Raw genomic sequence first — 14,113 nt, forward strand, 5'->3', positions numbered from 1 at the left:
GGTGCTGTCCCTCAGCTTTTCAGCTCAAGGTGAGTGCTCTACCACTTGAGCCACAATGCCACTTCTGGCTTTTCTGCTTATGTGGTGCTGAGGAATCAAAGCCAGGGTGCATGCAAGGCAGCCACCTTCCCAGACTTGGGCATTAGTTTTAAACAGCAGTTTCAGTGTTTAAAAATATTTAAATTCTCCCATCTATGTTAAATAGGTCTGATACTGCTTAGCTTAGGAGATTATGATTGTACTAAATACTTACTGGATGGCATAGTTGCAGAAAATATTTCATATTTTGATGTTCTTTTTCCTAGTAAAAATGAGCTTATTTCACTAGATAAAAGAATGAATTTACTTAAAAAATGTAATTGAAAATTTAGAGCTCATTTCTCAGTTCAGATTGTTTTCTTTTAGCTGACGTAATTCTAACACAAAGACTTAACTACAGTTACAGTAAGCCCACTTTTATTCAGGCCTTACAATCACAGGATTTTTAAAGTCAATAAATTTGCTTGATATTAGAGGAAGCACCTATGTAGTTTGAAAATTTTTCCTTAACTATCTGAAACTTCACTGATAAATTATATTCAATGCAAAAACACTGTTTCACTTCAAACCAGACCCTGAGAAGGCACAGAAAAACTTGACAAAAACAAAGCCCACTAGGGTGTTGCCACTATTGTTTTATGTTCAGTAAACAATGGAGTCTTCAATACATCCAGTAAGTATACACTGCACCAAAAGCACCTGAAACAGAGGTGCAAAACCACATATTGTAACATCTATCTTAAACTAGAAATGCTAAATACTGTTTTTGTTTGTTTAAGATAGAATCTTGCTATGTAGTCCAGGCTGATTCTGAACTTGCCTGGGTGCAACTTAAACTTCCCAAGTGCTGGGATTACGGGCATGCACCACTTACTATGCCTGGTTTCTAATACATAAATTAATATTTATGAAATAACAATGAAATTTTTCTGCAATGATGTAGGAACATTTTGTTCTTTCAACTTTCATGAATTAATTTCCTTAACTAACTCTATGATTATATAACATTTATTTACCTTTTTTAACCATGCTATTCACAATTACAAGATACAGAACAAAGCCTAATTACATTTCAATATGAAAACTCACTTTTGTATTGTCTTTGTTAAAGGAAGAACAATGTCTCACTGTAACACTTTTAATGTAATGGACTTCATGAAAAGAGTTGAATCATACCCTTCCAGACATTTTCATTTCAATTCTATACAGTTTGTTTAGCCACCTGAACAAAATAAACAAAAAAAAATAGGAAAGAAACAGGATACTTGGCCAGATGAGACAGTGCAAGAATGCTAACACAGGTTGAATGCATGGAGTGCCTGGAGGTTCTTTCCACACACCAGTGCAAAGTCAAGACAAGCTGCAGCGCCTACACAGAGCGCCAGATCAGGCCATTCTTATTGGGCTCCAGAAAATTTTCTACCAGAGCTTCAATGAGTTTCTTCAACTCCTCTTCCAGTAAGGCCGTGTCACTGGAAAGAGATTTAAGAGTTATGAAATTCTTTTTATCTTCATAGTCTTCACATTTTAAACATTATTTTTATACACCTAGTGGGGTTATTAATTAATTGGTAACCAAAAGAGAAATTCACTCAGTTAAAACAAAGTAAGATTATCTAAAAAATCATGCATAAAGAAAATAATAGTCATAAACTGAAATTGAACAGTGTTAACAGATATTCATTTACATGTGATACAGGATGATATCGAAAATGTATCTAAAGAAATCTACTAAGTAGGCAACTTCACAACTTTGAAAAACAATACTGGGATTACAATAAAATGGATTTCAGAAATAATCTGAAGGGCACTTAGTTTAAAAAATTAACCATAGGGGCTGGGAAGGTGGCTCAGTGGTAGAGCGCTTGCCTTGCATGCATGAGGCCCTGGGTTCAACTCCTCAGCACCACATAAGCAAAAAGAAAAAAGCCGGAAGTGGCGCTGTGGCTCGAGTGGTAGAGCCTTAGCCTTGAGCTGAAGAGCTGAAGGACAGTGCCCAGGCCCAGAGTTCAGGCCCCACAACCGGACCCCCCCCCAAAAAAAAATTAACTATACACTTATTTATACCCTTCAAAATCATCACTGGGCTGCTATTGCTCAAAAAATCCCTAGGATGGTCTCCTTTAAACTGCCCCCACAGTCATTTTACAAACCACACAACAAATCATTTATTCATACCTTAAAATTCTCCTTCATTTTTTTTTTCTTTTAGTCGGTTGTGGGGCCTGAACTCTGGGCCTGGGCGCTTGTGATGTTTGCATAGCTATGAATATATTACAAACCACTGAATGCTAAATAAGTGGCTTATATTGTATATAAATCATATCTAAATAAAGCTTTTACAAATACATCTAAAAAATTAATTCTCACCTCTGGTCAGGTGATGCACACATCTCTGCATAATACTTTATCTTTGGTTCTGTCCCACTTGTCCGAAGAGTGGCAACACAGCCATTTTGAAAAGTAAATGTAATCATTTGGCTGTTTTTACTCACTGGCAGTATCTATGCAAAATGCAAGAACAGTTTAATTACACCTTGTATCATTTTCATTTTCAAGAATTATGAAATACATTTCTCTTACATGAAGCATCTAAAGGAGTATAATTAGTAGAAAAAGGGAGAATGAATGGTGGTTGCCAGGGACTGACATGGGATGGGAAACAGTTGTTTGTACAGAGTGTCAATTTAGTGAGGTGAGAAAGTTCTAGAGATCTGGTACATAGGAATAGAAACACTACAGAACTGGAGAGGGAAAATGGCTAAGATGGCCAATTGTATGCTGTATATCTTGACAATTAGAATTTTTTTCAAAAATTTTTGATTCAGGGTCTTTCTATATAATCCAGGTTGCCCTCAAATTTGTGATCCTCCTAACTTGGCCTCCTGAATGCTGGGATTACAGGCATGTGCCACCATGTCCCACTTTTAGAAACTTTTTTCTTAAGAGATCAACATAGTGACTTACACTCAGCCCCTAGAAGGATTACAATTCAAGGCTAGCTCCAGGGAAAAAATGTGAGGCTTTATCTAAAAAATAACCTCAAGCAAAGAGGTGTGAGTTAAGTAGCAGAGCATCTGCTGAATAAGAGCTAGGCCCTGAGTTCAAACACAAGTACCATCAAAAAAATATTTCAAGCTGGGTGCTAGTGGCTAACGTCTAAGATTTTTATCTCCAATTAACCACCAGAAAACCGGAAGTGACGCTATGGCTCAAAATGGTAGAGTGCTAGCCTTGAGCTGAAGAGCTCAAGTCAGTACCTAGGCCCAAGTTCAAGCCCCACGACAAAAAAACAAAACAAAACAAAAAACTTAAAATTAAAAAGAATTATAAAATATGAAAGAGGTTTAAACTGGACAGTAACTTGCACAGGCAGGAGGATTTCAAGTTTGAGGGTAGGTCAAGCAAAGTTAAGTGAGATTCTAACTAAAAAACAAAAACAAAAGGGCTGGGTGTGTGATTTAAGTAGTAGAATAATGCCTGCTTACCAAGCATGATACCCTAGGTTCAATCTCTAATATAATTAAATAAATAAGGAAATAAATAAGCAAGCTTGACAGTCTAAAGTATCTCCAGATTTGCAAAGCACATTCACAAACAGTTTATAAGTAATTCTCCAAAGAGGAGTGCATATATCCTAATAGATATGCAAGATAATACTGTGTACGGGGGAAAAAACCTATATTTTTCAATTTTTATTAATATATATTTCTATTGTAAATATACTGAACAGAGGGGTAACAGGTACATGAGTAAAGTTATGAGTATATTTCCTATTGCGGATTAAAACCCTATATTTTTAAATAAAAAATTAAAAAACAAATAAAGATTTACTGGCATGGAATAAATAGACAAACATCAGTACTTTTCCTAGTCTACCTGCTGAGGTATCTTGAGAAGACTGTGGGTCTGTTTGAGGATAGAGGAATTACAATAGTACTTTCCCTCAGATGTTCTAGCCACAGTCTTGTCCCTGAGAATTCTTTCTCCATAAATCCATTACGATACACTAGTCGTCTGAAAAAGGTCTTCTTTTTCCTCTCTCTCTCTTTCTTTTTAGGTAATACTAGGGCTTGAACTTAGGGCCTCATACTTGCCAGACAGATGAACTTACTGTTGAGTTTTTTTCTAAAGCATTTTTTATTAGTTTATAATTGTTATACACAGAAGGATTTCATGGTTGGCTGATTATTTTGAAATAGATAATCCACTAGGAAACAAGCATGTACCACCACATCTAGCTCTTCACTGAGATATTTCATGACCTTTTTTGCCTAGGCTGGCCTCAAAACATAATATTCCCAAAATCAGCCTCCCAGGTAGGTAGGATTACAGGCATAAGCCACCAGTATCCTGCTTTCCTTTTCTTCTTTACTCACAGACCAGCAACCAGAAAGTACTGTCTCAAAAACAAAATAAAAACAAAAGGGCTAGGAACATAGCTCAAGTGGAAGAATGTTAGCTAAGAAGCACAAAGCCCTGGGGTTCAATCTCCAGTACTGCAAAATAAATAACTAGATAACTTGTCAAAAGAAGCTTCCAACCCAAAAGCTGGTGGCTCATACCTATAATCCTAGCTACTCAGCAGGCTAAAATCTGAGGATCATAGTTCAAAGCCCACTCAGGCAGTAAAGTCCATGAGACTCTTATCTCCAATAAACTACCAAAAAAGCCAGAAGTGGAGCTATGGCTCAAGTAGAAGAGTGCTAGCTTTGTGCAAAAGAAGCCCAGGGACAGAGACCAGGCCCTGAGTTCAAGCTCCAGGACTGGCAAAAAAAAAAAAAAAAAATTCCTTTCTTGTTGAAATAAGAAATACTTACTGATTTCTTGTTTGGCTGGCTGCTGTCATATCCAGTAGTAATATCCCGTACATGCAATATTGCAAATGTTCCACAAAATTTTGGATATTCTTTTGGAGACTCAAAATTGCGAAGCCTTTCAAATATACTTTTGATAGTAGGCGGATCATAACACAAGAAATAGGAAGTTTTTGACAGGTGATAACCATATCTGTACAAAGATTTAAAGTACTGAAATCAGATTTCAGGTAACTGTTAGATATGAGCATATTAAAGGTAAGCCTATTATAATACTACATAGAAAGCGCAGACCCTATTTCAGATAATTTTAATACTTAAATAAACAAGAACTACTCTTCCTAAACAAATTTAGAAAACTAAATGTAGGAACAAAAAAATAAAAAATTTTAAGTAAAGAAAAAGGAAGAAAGATCCCACATGTAAAAAATCATAATAAAACTTACATTTCATAAATTTTTCTCAGTTGCTCCTTCAAGGTTACATTCCTAGTTTCCAGATAAGATGCCATCTCAGCAACAACAACAGCTGCACTTACCCCATCTTTATCCAAAACTGAGGTTCCACACAGGAAACCTACGAATTAAAGAACATCTTTAGAAAAGGAGAAAATTTAAGCCTACAATTTCAGTAAGTTTATTTTTTTCTTTTTCCAGAAGCACAAGTAAAGTTAAGAGCTTAGCAATAAGCTAGGTATGAGAATGCACATAATTGGTGATTAATTGGAGATAAAAGTCTCACAGACTTTGATGCCTGGGCTAGCTTTGAACCACGATCCTCAGCACCTGGTTCCAGGTCTACCTGGACTATACAGCAAGACCTTGTCACAAAACAAAACCATGTATCATACCACACCATACCACAAAAGCTTAGTAATAGAGGGAACCCTTCAATACTGAATGTACTCAGGAGACCTGTATGTTCTGTTTTCTTATGGAAAAATGCATCTAAATATTTTCGCATTCTTTGAAGGTTTTTGTTTGTTTTTGCCAGTCTTGGGGCTTGAACTCAGGGTTTATGCACTGTCCCTGAACTTTTTTTGGTCAAGGATAGCACTCTACTACTTGAGCCACAGTGCCACTTTCAGCTTTTTCTGCTTATGTAGTACTAAGGACTTGAACTCGGGGCTTCATGCATGCTAGGCACCACTCTACCACCAAGCCACATTTCCAGCCCTCTCTGAAGTTTTTACAACTCAAAATTTAAAACCAAATGCAAACGTTCCTCTCTAGAGAATTGTGTTTTTTAAAATGCTCTCAATCAACAGAAAAGACGTTAATATTTACTACATACCAATAGACTCTTCAAATGCAAAAAGGACTTCTTTCCCATTTTCCAGGAGGTTTTTTATCCTACTTCCAATCCATTTAAAGCCCGGTAAAGTGTCCTGAAATGCAGAGGAAGCTACTCTATTAATAAATGGCTTTTCTCTCATCACTAAATGCACATAACATATATTTGTCATCTTCTGTTATGCTCCTTAGTTCACAAATACAGTGGTAGATATCCAGTCAGAAAGTACCATAACTACACATATTGCCCCTCCTGCTGACTACCATTTATACAGCACAGCAATAAATGATTTACATTAAATACAACCCAAGGTTTATTAATGATAATGAATATAATTACAAAATAACATAAATATATATGTTAGAATTATCTACTATTTTACTAAATACTCTAATAGGTAATTTACACTATTATCTTTTCTAATGCTCATAAACACTGTTACCACAACAGCCTCAGTGCTCAGGTAAATTTGACCAAGATGGTTCAGTTACACTGATTCTCTGAAACTGTCCTTTATGCTTCATTTTAAGCATTAAGATGGTGCCTGTGAAGGCTGTGTTTTAGTCTCCAAAATCATCAAAAGCCATTAAGCTTTTAGTGATGGAACATTATCACTACATAGGACCCAGTGTACCTTTTCTTAACATCATGGGCTAAATAAAGCCACCAAGACAGTTATTGGGTTCTTCTTTAATAATTAAATTTGAGGGTTTTTCCTCTGATGAGCTACCGCTTACTTTCAAAGGCATGTCTTATTCTAGAGTTCACAGAAAGAACACTAATTCAAGATACACACTAATTCTAGAGTTTACTAACACATCTAACTTTCTTGATTCACTTTTTTACCATCTCATCAAACAGGAAAAATTAAAGTCAATTGTACTCCCAATAAAAAAAATTTTGTTATATTGGTCTTTAGAATCATGTTCTTCTTCAGTTTTGTGCTTATGATATTTTTTTTGCTATAAACAAGAAAGACATTATTATAACTCAGAATCTTAGGCTTGAAAAAATTTTAATAGCTTTCAGTTTGCGATTTGTGTTTCTGAGAGTCTAATATTGAAAATTCTATTTCATAAAGACAAGTACAATGTACTTTTGCTCATGTAATCAGTATTATGATCTGCAGCTTGATTATGGCTCTAGAAAAATGCCCAGAGGTAACACTTTTTTATTTTGAATGCTGGTCCTGGGGCCTGGACTCAGGGTCTTGGTGTCTTACAAACTTTACTACTTGGGCTAGCTTCAAACCTTGATCCTCAGATCTCAGCATCCTGAGTAGGTAGCATTATATGCATAAGCCACAAGTGCCCAGCTAGAGGTGACATTTTTTACAAATGTTTTAAGATAGCAGAGGAAACACAACTTAAGTAGCTGCAAAAAAATGGTCACTAACTGCCTGAGGTTTCACAAAGACTATGATTGGGGCTGAGAGAAAGTCACTACTTACTTTTTGTTTTTTTTGGATGTAGAATCACTGTATCTTAATTTGTCACTTAGAAATCTATTTAAGTGTTCATAACACATGTACTACAAAGGGACACTACAAAGGGACAATGATACCTGTAAGTTTTCAGAGTGAACTCTATATGCTACTGATGAGGTCCCAGGAAACAGATTTTCCCAACCTGAAAATAAGGTATTACTGTACAGACTAAGTGTTAATATAATTTTTGAAGAATGTTTTTTGTCTTAGTCAAAAGTTACATATTCGATGAACTTGTCTCAGGGTGTTTAAATTATCAAAAATACTAAATAATATAAACAGAATTAGAAAAATGACAAATTATAAATAAATCAATGAAAGTTATGGTAGAAAGATGTCCTTACAGAAATAGGTTTAGTAAGATAGCACATACATATGATCCATTCTTACTTCGAAATGAAATCCTTCCTTAAGGGCAATTGCCTTCAAAATTTTAGAAGAGACAGTGGTGGCTAACATATAAATGTTCTTCACATCAGCATTTGTTGATCTATTCTTCTTCCAGCAGTCAAACATCCACCACCCAAACAAAGCAGCCAACTCATTCCCAGTGAAAATTTTCCAATGACCACTGTAGAGAGAATGAAAATTCAAAACCAAGACCTTTCTAGCTTCTTATTAAAACCACCATCCTTCATATGGGAAAATATTTAATGCCACTGACTTTATAAATGACCAGCATGACCTTTATAGGAGAAATGGTTGCAACATCTTTTGGAAAATTATTACATTGTTACTTTGATGCTATTTCATAAAAAAATTATGATAAATGTTTAAGTCTATGTGAAGATACTGTCACCTCATAATGATAAAAATACATAGCAACCAAGGGGATAAGATTAAAAAATGAAGTCAGGTGCTGCTGGCTTTAATCCTAGCTACTCTGGACGCTGAGTTGTAAGGATAGTGGTTCAAAGGCAGTCTGGACAGGAAAATCGGTGATACTATTATCTCCAATTAATCACAAAAAAAGCTGGAAGTGGTGCTATAGCTCAAGTGTAGAGTGCTAGCCTTGAACAAAAAGAACTCTGGGACAGTGCAAGGCCCTGAGTTCAAGGCCCAGGACCAGCACAAAAAGAAATAAGATTAAGAATTGATTAAACTTATAATGCTTTTTGTAATGTGCACTGTTTTTAAAATTAATATTTTCAAACAATGCATAAGGACAGAGAAAATGTTCACAATATATTTGAAGTAACAGTGATATAAAAGTATGTCTTTACAATTTTATAAAAACAAATACATCTTTATTTGGATAGGAAAAAAGAGGAAAGAGTTAGAAGCTAGTGGCTCATGTCTATAATTCTGATTACTTAAGAGGCTGCAACTGGGAGGATTGTCGTTTGAGGCCATCCTAGGAAGAAACATTTATGAGACCCCTCTCATAAACTCCCTCAGGTGGGAGCAGTGGCATGTCCCTCTGACAGGGAAGCCTAAAATAAGTGTATTGTGGTCCAGGCACACCCACATAGAAACCAGCCCTCTCTCAAAAATAATCAGTACATTAAAAGGATGGAGGTGTGGCTTATCAGTAGAGCTGAATTTGCTCAGAGCTGAGGCTCTGAGTCCAAGCCCAATATGGCAAAAAGGAGAAAAAAGATAAGAAGAAAATGTGAAAATATCAACTTTTGCATACAAAACATTTATGTCTTTTTTTTTGTCGGTCATGGGGCTTGAACTCTGGGCTTGGGTGCTGTCCTGCACTCTACCGCTTGAGCCACAGTGCCACTTCCAGTTTTCTAGTAGTTTTTACTGGAGATAAGAGTTGTAAGGTCTGAACAACCTATTTAATATATCTTACAAGAGTCACACGGACTTTCCTTCCCAGGCTGGCTTTGAACTGTGATCCTCAGATCTCAGCCCCCTGAGTAGCTAGGATTACAGGCGTGAGCCACCGGTGCCTGGCTAACATTTATACCTTTTTTAAAAAAATATTTTCACTATTTCCAATGAATCTATAAGACTTAAAATAAAAAATTTACAAGCTCAAGTTTTATACTCAAGCTACTTACTTCTCCTGAAGTTCTGCCACTGCCAGTCGGTCAGCATCAGGATCTGTGGCAAGCACTATCTGGGCATTTTCTTTCTCTGCCAGTCTCAGAGAAAGTTCCTGAAACAGTGAACCCAGAAGTTAGATTATACTGAAGAGCCTAAACTTAAGATTAATATTCCTCAGATAGGCACTATGTTAATGATATAAATTTTAAAAGGCAGATGATTTGGCTAAATTTAGAATAAGGTGCCTAGAACTAGGGACACCCACCATAAAGATTTCAAACAAAACATAACCTATGGCTCAAATACAATTCAAAAGATACAAACTACAGTAGTTTGCATATAGTATATAAAGGATGTAAGTAAGTAATCTTTGAATTGTTGGTAAGCTTCATCTATATTTTTGGCTAACAAATGAAATAAGTTAAATATTTTTAAAAATACCAGCACAGATTCTCCTTCTTCAGGATTTGGGCATTTAACAGTAGAAAAGTCTGGATCAGGATCTTTTTGTTCTGGTACTGGAATTGGAGGCTTAAAACCAAATACTTGAAAAGCCAGTTGCACATAATCATGTCCGACTCCATGAAAGGATGTATGCACAAATTTTAAGGTGGTCTTTGAATTTAATTCCCTGTAAAAAAAATTACCATTGAGTCAATATCATAAAACTTGCTTTTCCTGTGACATAGTTAAAAACACTTAAGTTCTGAGAAAAAGTAATTATAGCTTATAGCAGAGGTCTAAGATAGATTTGTGTGTGTGGTAGGGTTCCATACATGGTAAGCAACTATCCTGGTACTGGGCTAACATCCTAGTCCTATTCAAAAGACCTTAAATCAAATGCATTCTCCTTTAGTGGTTCAACTTTCTGACTTGGGTTTCTCCCTGCCATATGCAGTGGCATTATCCTAAGTAAGCCTCCATTGTATCTCTTACCAAAACCACTACAACCAGTCTTTCTCATTCTCTAGAAGACTCTTTCTGTCTTCTTTCATGTACAGCTCAGATCCCACTGAACCTAACTTTAATCATTTTTTGTCATTTTGGTTACCTTGACTCTCTAATATCTCAATGTGTACTTCTCCAGACTTGCAGTAAATAGCTAATTATTGCATCAGTAAACTTCACAAAGAAGATTGAATAGTTTCATCTCAGACACTCAACTCTATCAGGAAATCCTAAATTGTTACCCCAAAAGTTTCCTATTTTGCTTGCCAAAATGATATAATATCTCCTCTTCTTATTCCTTTCTTCTCTCTTCATGTAATGCATCATTGAGACACAGAAACCCAATGATGGGAAGTTCTCAGTTTTCTCACACCAAATCCACAACCAATTACCATCTATCAATATCTCTTTCCTCGTCCATCTGACAACAATGAGCAACTATCTTCCTCTTCTCCTCTGGTCCCCACACCCTCCCAAGAACATTAGTACTTCAGTCACTCTCCCCCTCTCTTTCTCTCTCTCCTACCCTCTACATTTCCTTTAGCATCTAGTCCAATTTCTTTGGTCTCTTCCACAGCAAAGCTTTCTCTACCCTTACTTACTATTTACTAACTGCTCCCAATAATAACAAAATTTATTAAAATAAGTAAAATCTGGGTGCTGGTGGCTCACAACTATAATCACAGCTACTCAGGTAGTTGAGATCTGAGGATCATGGTTCAAAGCCAACCCAGGAGGAAAGTCTGTGAAACTTTTGTCTCCAATTAAGCATTCAAAAAAGCCAGAAGTGGAGCTGGGGATCAAGTAGTAGAGCACTAGCCTTGAGTGGAAAACTCTCAGGGACACGCCCAGGCCCTGTTCAAGCCTAGGACCAGCACAAATAATAAAATAATAAATCTTATTATAAAATAGATAAAAAATTTGTTAGGATAATTTTCAAAATAGTTTAAATAATCACAAGAATACCCAGCAACCATATATTTAATACCTACTTCAACATTCTTAACATTGTGGTTAGTTTCATTTATTTAAGATACCATGTTATTTTACATAAGAATGAACTAGTATTTAATGGGGGTAGGAATGTGGCTTAGTAGTAGAATGCTTGCCTAGCATGAATGAAGCCCTGGGTTCCATTCTTCAGTACTATATCAACAGAAAAAACTGGAAGTGGAGCTGTGGCTCAAGTAGTAGAGTACTAGCCTTGAGCAAAAGACACTCAGGGACAGTGCCCAGGGCCTGACTTCAAACCCCAGGACTGGCAAAAAATAAAAAATTAGTATTTAAAAACATAATCATACCATTAACCACATCAAATAAAACAAGTTCTTAATATTGTCTAATATCCTATTTTCAAAATTCAAGTTCCAGTACTAGCACAAAAAAAATTAGCATCAACTACTTGATGATCAGCTATTCAATCTCTGGTCAGTGGTAGCTTTTTCCCAGTTATTAGCAACTGCTGATCTATTTTTAGCCCCATTTCTAGCTCCTCAGATTTGTCTATTCTGGACGTATCACAGAAATGGAATATGTGGCTCTTTGTAACTAGCTTTTTTTTTTTTTTGGGTGCTAGTCCTGGGGCTTGAACTTAGGGCCCAGGTGTTGTCCCTGAGCTTTTTTTGCTCAAGGCTAGTGCTTTATCACCTGAACCACAGTTCCACTCCTGGCTTTTTTGAGTGCTTAATTCGAGAAAAAAGTTTCACAGCCTTTCCTGCCTAGGCTGGCTTTGAACCACAATCCTCAGATCCTCAATCTCCTGATATTACAGGTTTATAGGCATGAATCACAAGTGCTTGGTTGTACTGGTCTCTTTTACTTGTTTTAAGGTTTTATTTTATTATAGTATCTATAAGCACTCCATTTCTGTTTACTGCTCAGTTATATGTAATTGTATGGCTACTGCATTTTATTTGGCCATAATTATTTATCCATAATTTGGTTTACTTCTACTTTGGGTTATTGTGAGTATTGTTATTTAGCCATAATTTTATTTTATTTTATTTGTCGGTTGTGGGGGCTGGCCTCTGGGCCTGGGAGCTATCCTTCAGCTCTTCAGCTCAAGGCTAGCACCCTATCACTTGAATCACAGTGCCACTTCAGGCTTTTTTTCTGCTTATGTGGTACTGAGGAATCAAACCCAGGGCCTCATGCATGCAAGGCAAGCACTCTACCACTGAGCCAACCTCCCAGTCCCTAACTATAATTTTAATATGATGAACAGATAACACATTTCTCTCACTTATTCTTCCCTCACTTGTTATTCTTATCCTAAGGTAATCCTGCCCTGCATTCTCACTTGTATACCTGTGAAAACAGATCTTTTTCAGATCTTCCATATATCTCCTGCAAATGTCCTGCAGTGGGTCCTTCTTCAATGGGCTGGTGTCCACTAAATTATCATTCCATGAACCATTCCAGGGTTCCACACATTCTTCTATACATTTCAAAATTTCTTTATCATGAGGTGATGTTATTTGAGCACCATTTTCCCAGTAAACCTAGATGATTAGGTAAATATAGCTTTAATTATTTAAAATGCTTGGCATCTTTGCTTTATAAAGAAGAGTATAATATTAATCAAGTAAAAAACCATATTTAATATATACTATGTAAAAAATAAACTATGCAACTTGTGGGAAGGTATAGGAAGGGGGAAATGGGTGGCACTGTCCAAGAAGCATTTTCTGACTTAAAGAATTATAACCCCATGGAACAATTTCTTAATAATTAAAAAAATCAACATGGACTAATTTAGTAATACACCAAAAGATACTGATGGTAATGATTACACAGGAAATCACTAAAAATTATGTATTATTTCTTTTTTTAGAATTTACTCTACTAATAATACAAGTAAATATAAGCAGGTATAATTTGATCATATTAGAATAGACATATACCAATAGTGGATTTATTGGATTTATACCTACATGTTAAAGGTATAATGTAAGAAGTTATGAAATATCCTATAAAACTTTGCAGTATTATACTAAACATTACAAAATGAAATCATTTCCATTATTATAATTTATTTAAAATTAAACAAAGTATATACAAAAAAGCCAATTAACGTATTTATTACTCATTGGTTTTTACAACACCAAAATATTCCAGTATTTCATCTCCAGATCCCTTTTTTCCCCCTTTTTTGTTAAAGTTAATATTCCCAGGGATCTATTTTTGACTTCTTTTCTTTCTACCCTATCCTATTTCTTGGCTTCCAAATACTTTTATATGCTGTAATATGTGTGGCTACCCCAAAATCTGTAACTTCAGCCTAGACTTCTTCCTTCAGTTACAGATCTCATATCTAACTCATCATGACATTGCTATCTGGTTGAGCCACAAGTATCTCAAACTTAATATACTCCAAACTTCTTTCCTGTTCTTTTTCTGTGGATGGTCACACTACGCACTTAGCTGGACAGGCCCCAAATCTTAGATTAGTATTAAAAAAATTTTCCCTGTTAAAATAGAGCTCAGTATGTCTGGAATCACACACACACACACACACACACACACACACACA

The 14,113-nt window shown here is 35.8% G+C and overlaps 1 protein-coding gene across 1 annotated transcript in view; it reads right to left on the reverse strand.

Moving 5' to 3' along the window:
- Nucleotides 1–1,034: 1,034 nt before the first annotated feature.
- Nucleotides 1,035–14,113, reverse strand: part of Pgm2l1 (phosphoglucomutase 2-like 1) — a 37,189-nt gene continuing 24,110 nt past the window's right edge. Inside the window, exons 6-14 of the mRNA XM_013014023.1 lie at nucleotides 12,889–13,082; nucleotides 10,075–10,264; nucleotides 9,648–9,745; nucleotides 8,026–8,206; nucleotides 6,150–6,243; nucleotides 5,303–5,432; nucleotides 4,860–5,049; nucleotides 2,410–2,543; nucleotides 1,035–1,511 (exon numbers count right to left, since the gene is read on the reverse strand). Coding sequence (XP_012869477.1) covers nucleotides 1,409–1,511; nucleotides 2,410–2,543; nucleotides 4,860–5,049; nucleotides 5,303–5,432; nucleotides 6,150–6,243; nucleotides 8,026–8,206; nucleotides 9,648–9,745; nucleotides 10,075–10,264; nucleotides 12,889–13,082 — 1,314 coding nt within the window. The 3' untranslated portion in view covers nucleotides 1,035–1,408. The remainder of the gene's footprint in view (nucleotides 1,512–2,409; nucleotides 2,544–4,859; nucleotides 5,050–5,302; nucleotides 5,433–6,149; nucleotides 6,244–8,025; nucleotides 8,207–9,647; nucleotides 9,746–10,074; nucleotides 10,265–12,888; nucleotides 13,083–14,113) is intronic.

This window comes from Dipodomys ordii, unplaced genomic scaffold, assembly GCF_000151885.1.
Source record: "Dipodomys ordii isolate 6190 unplaced genomic scaffold, Dord_2.0 Scaffold22, whole genome shotgun sequence".
NCBI lineage: Eukaryota > Metazoa > Chordata > Mammalia > Rodentia > Heteromyidae > Dipodomys > Dipodomys ordii.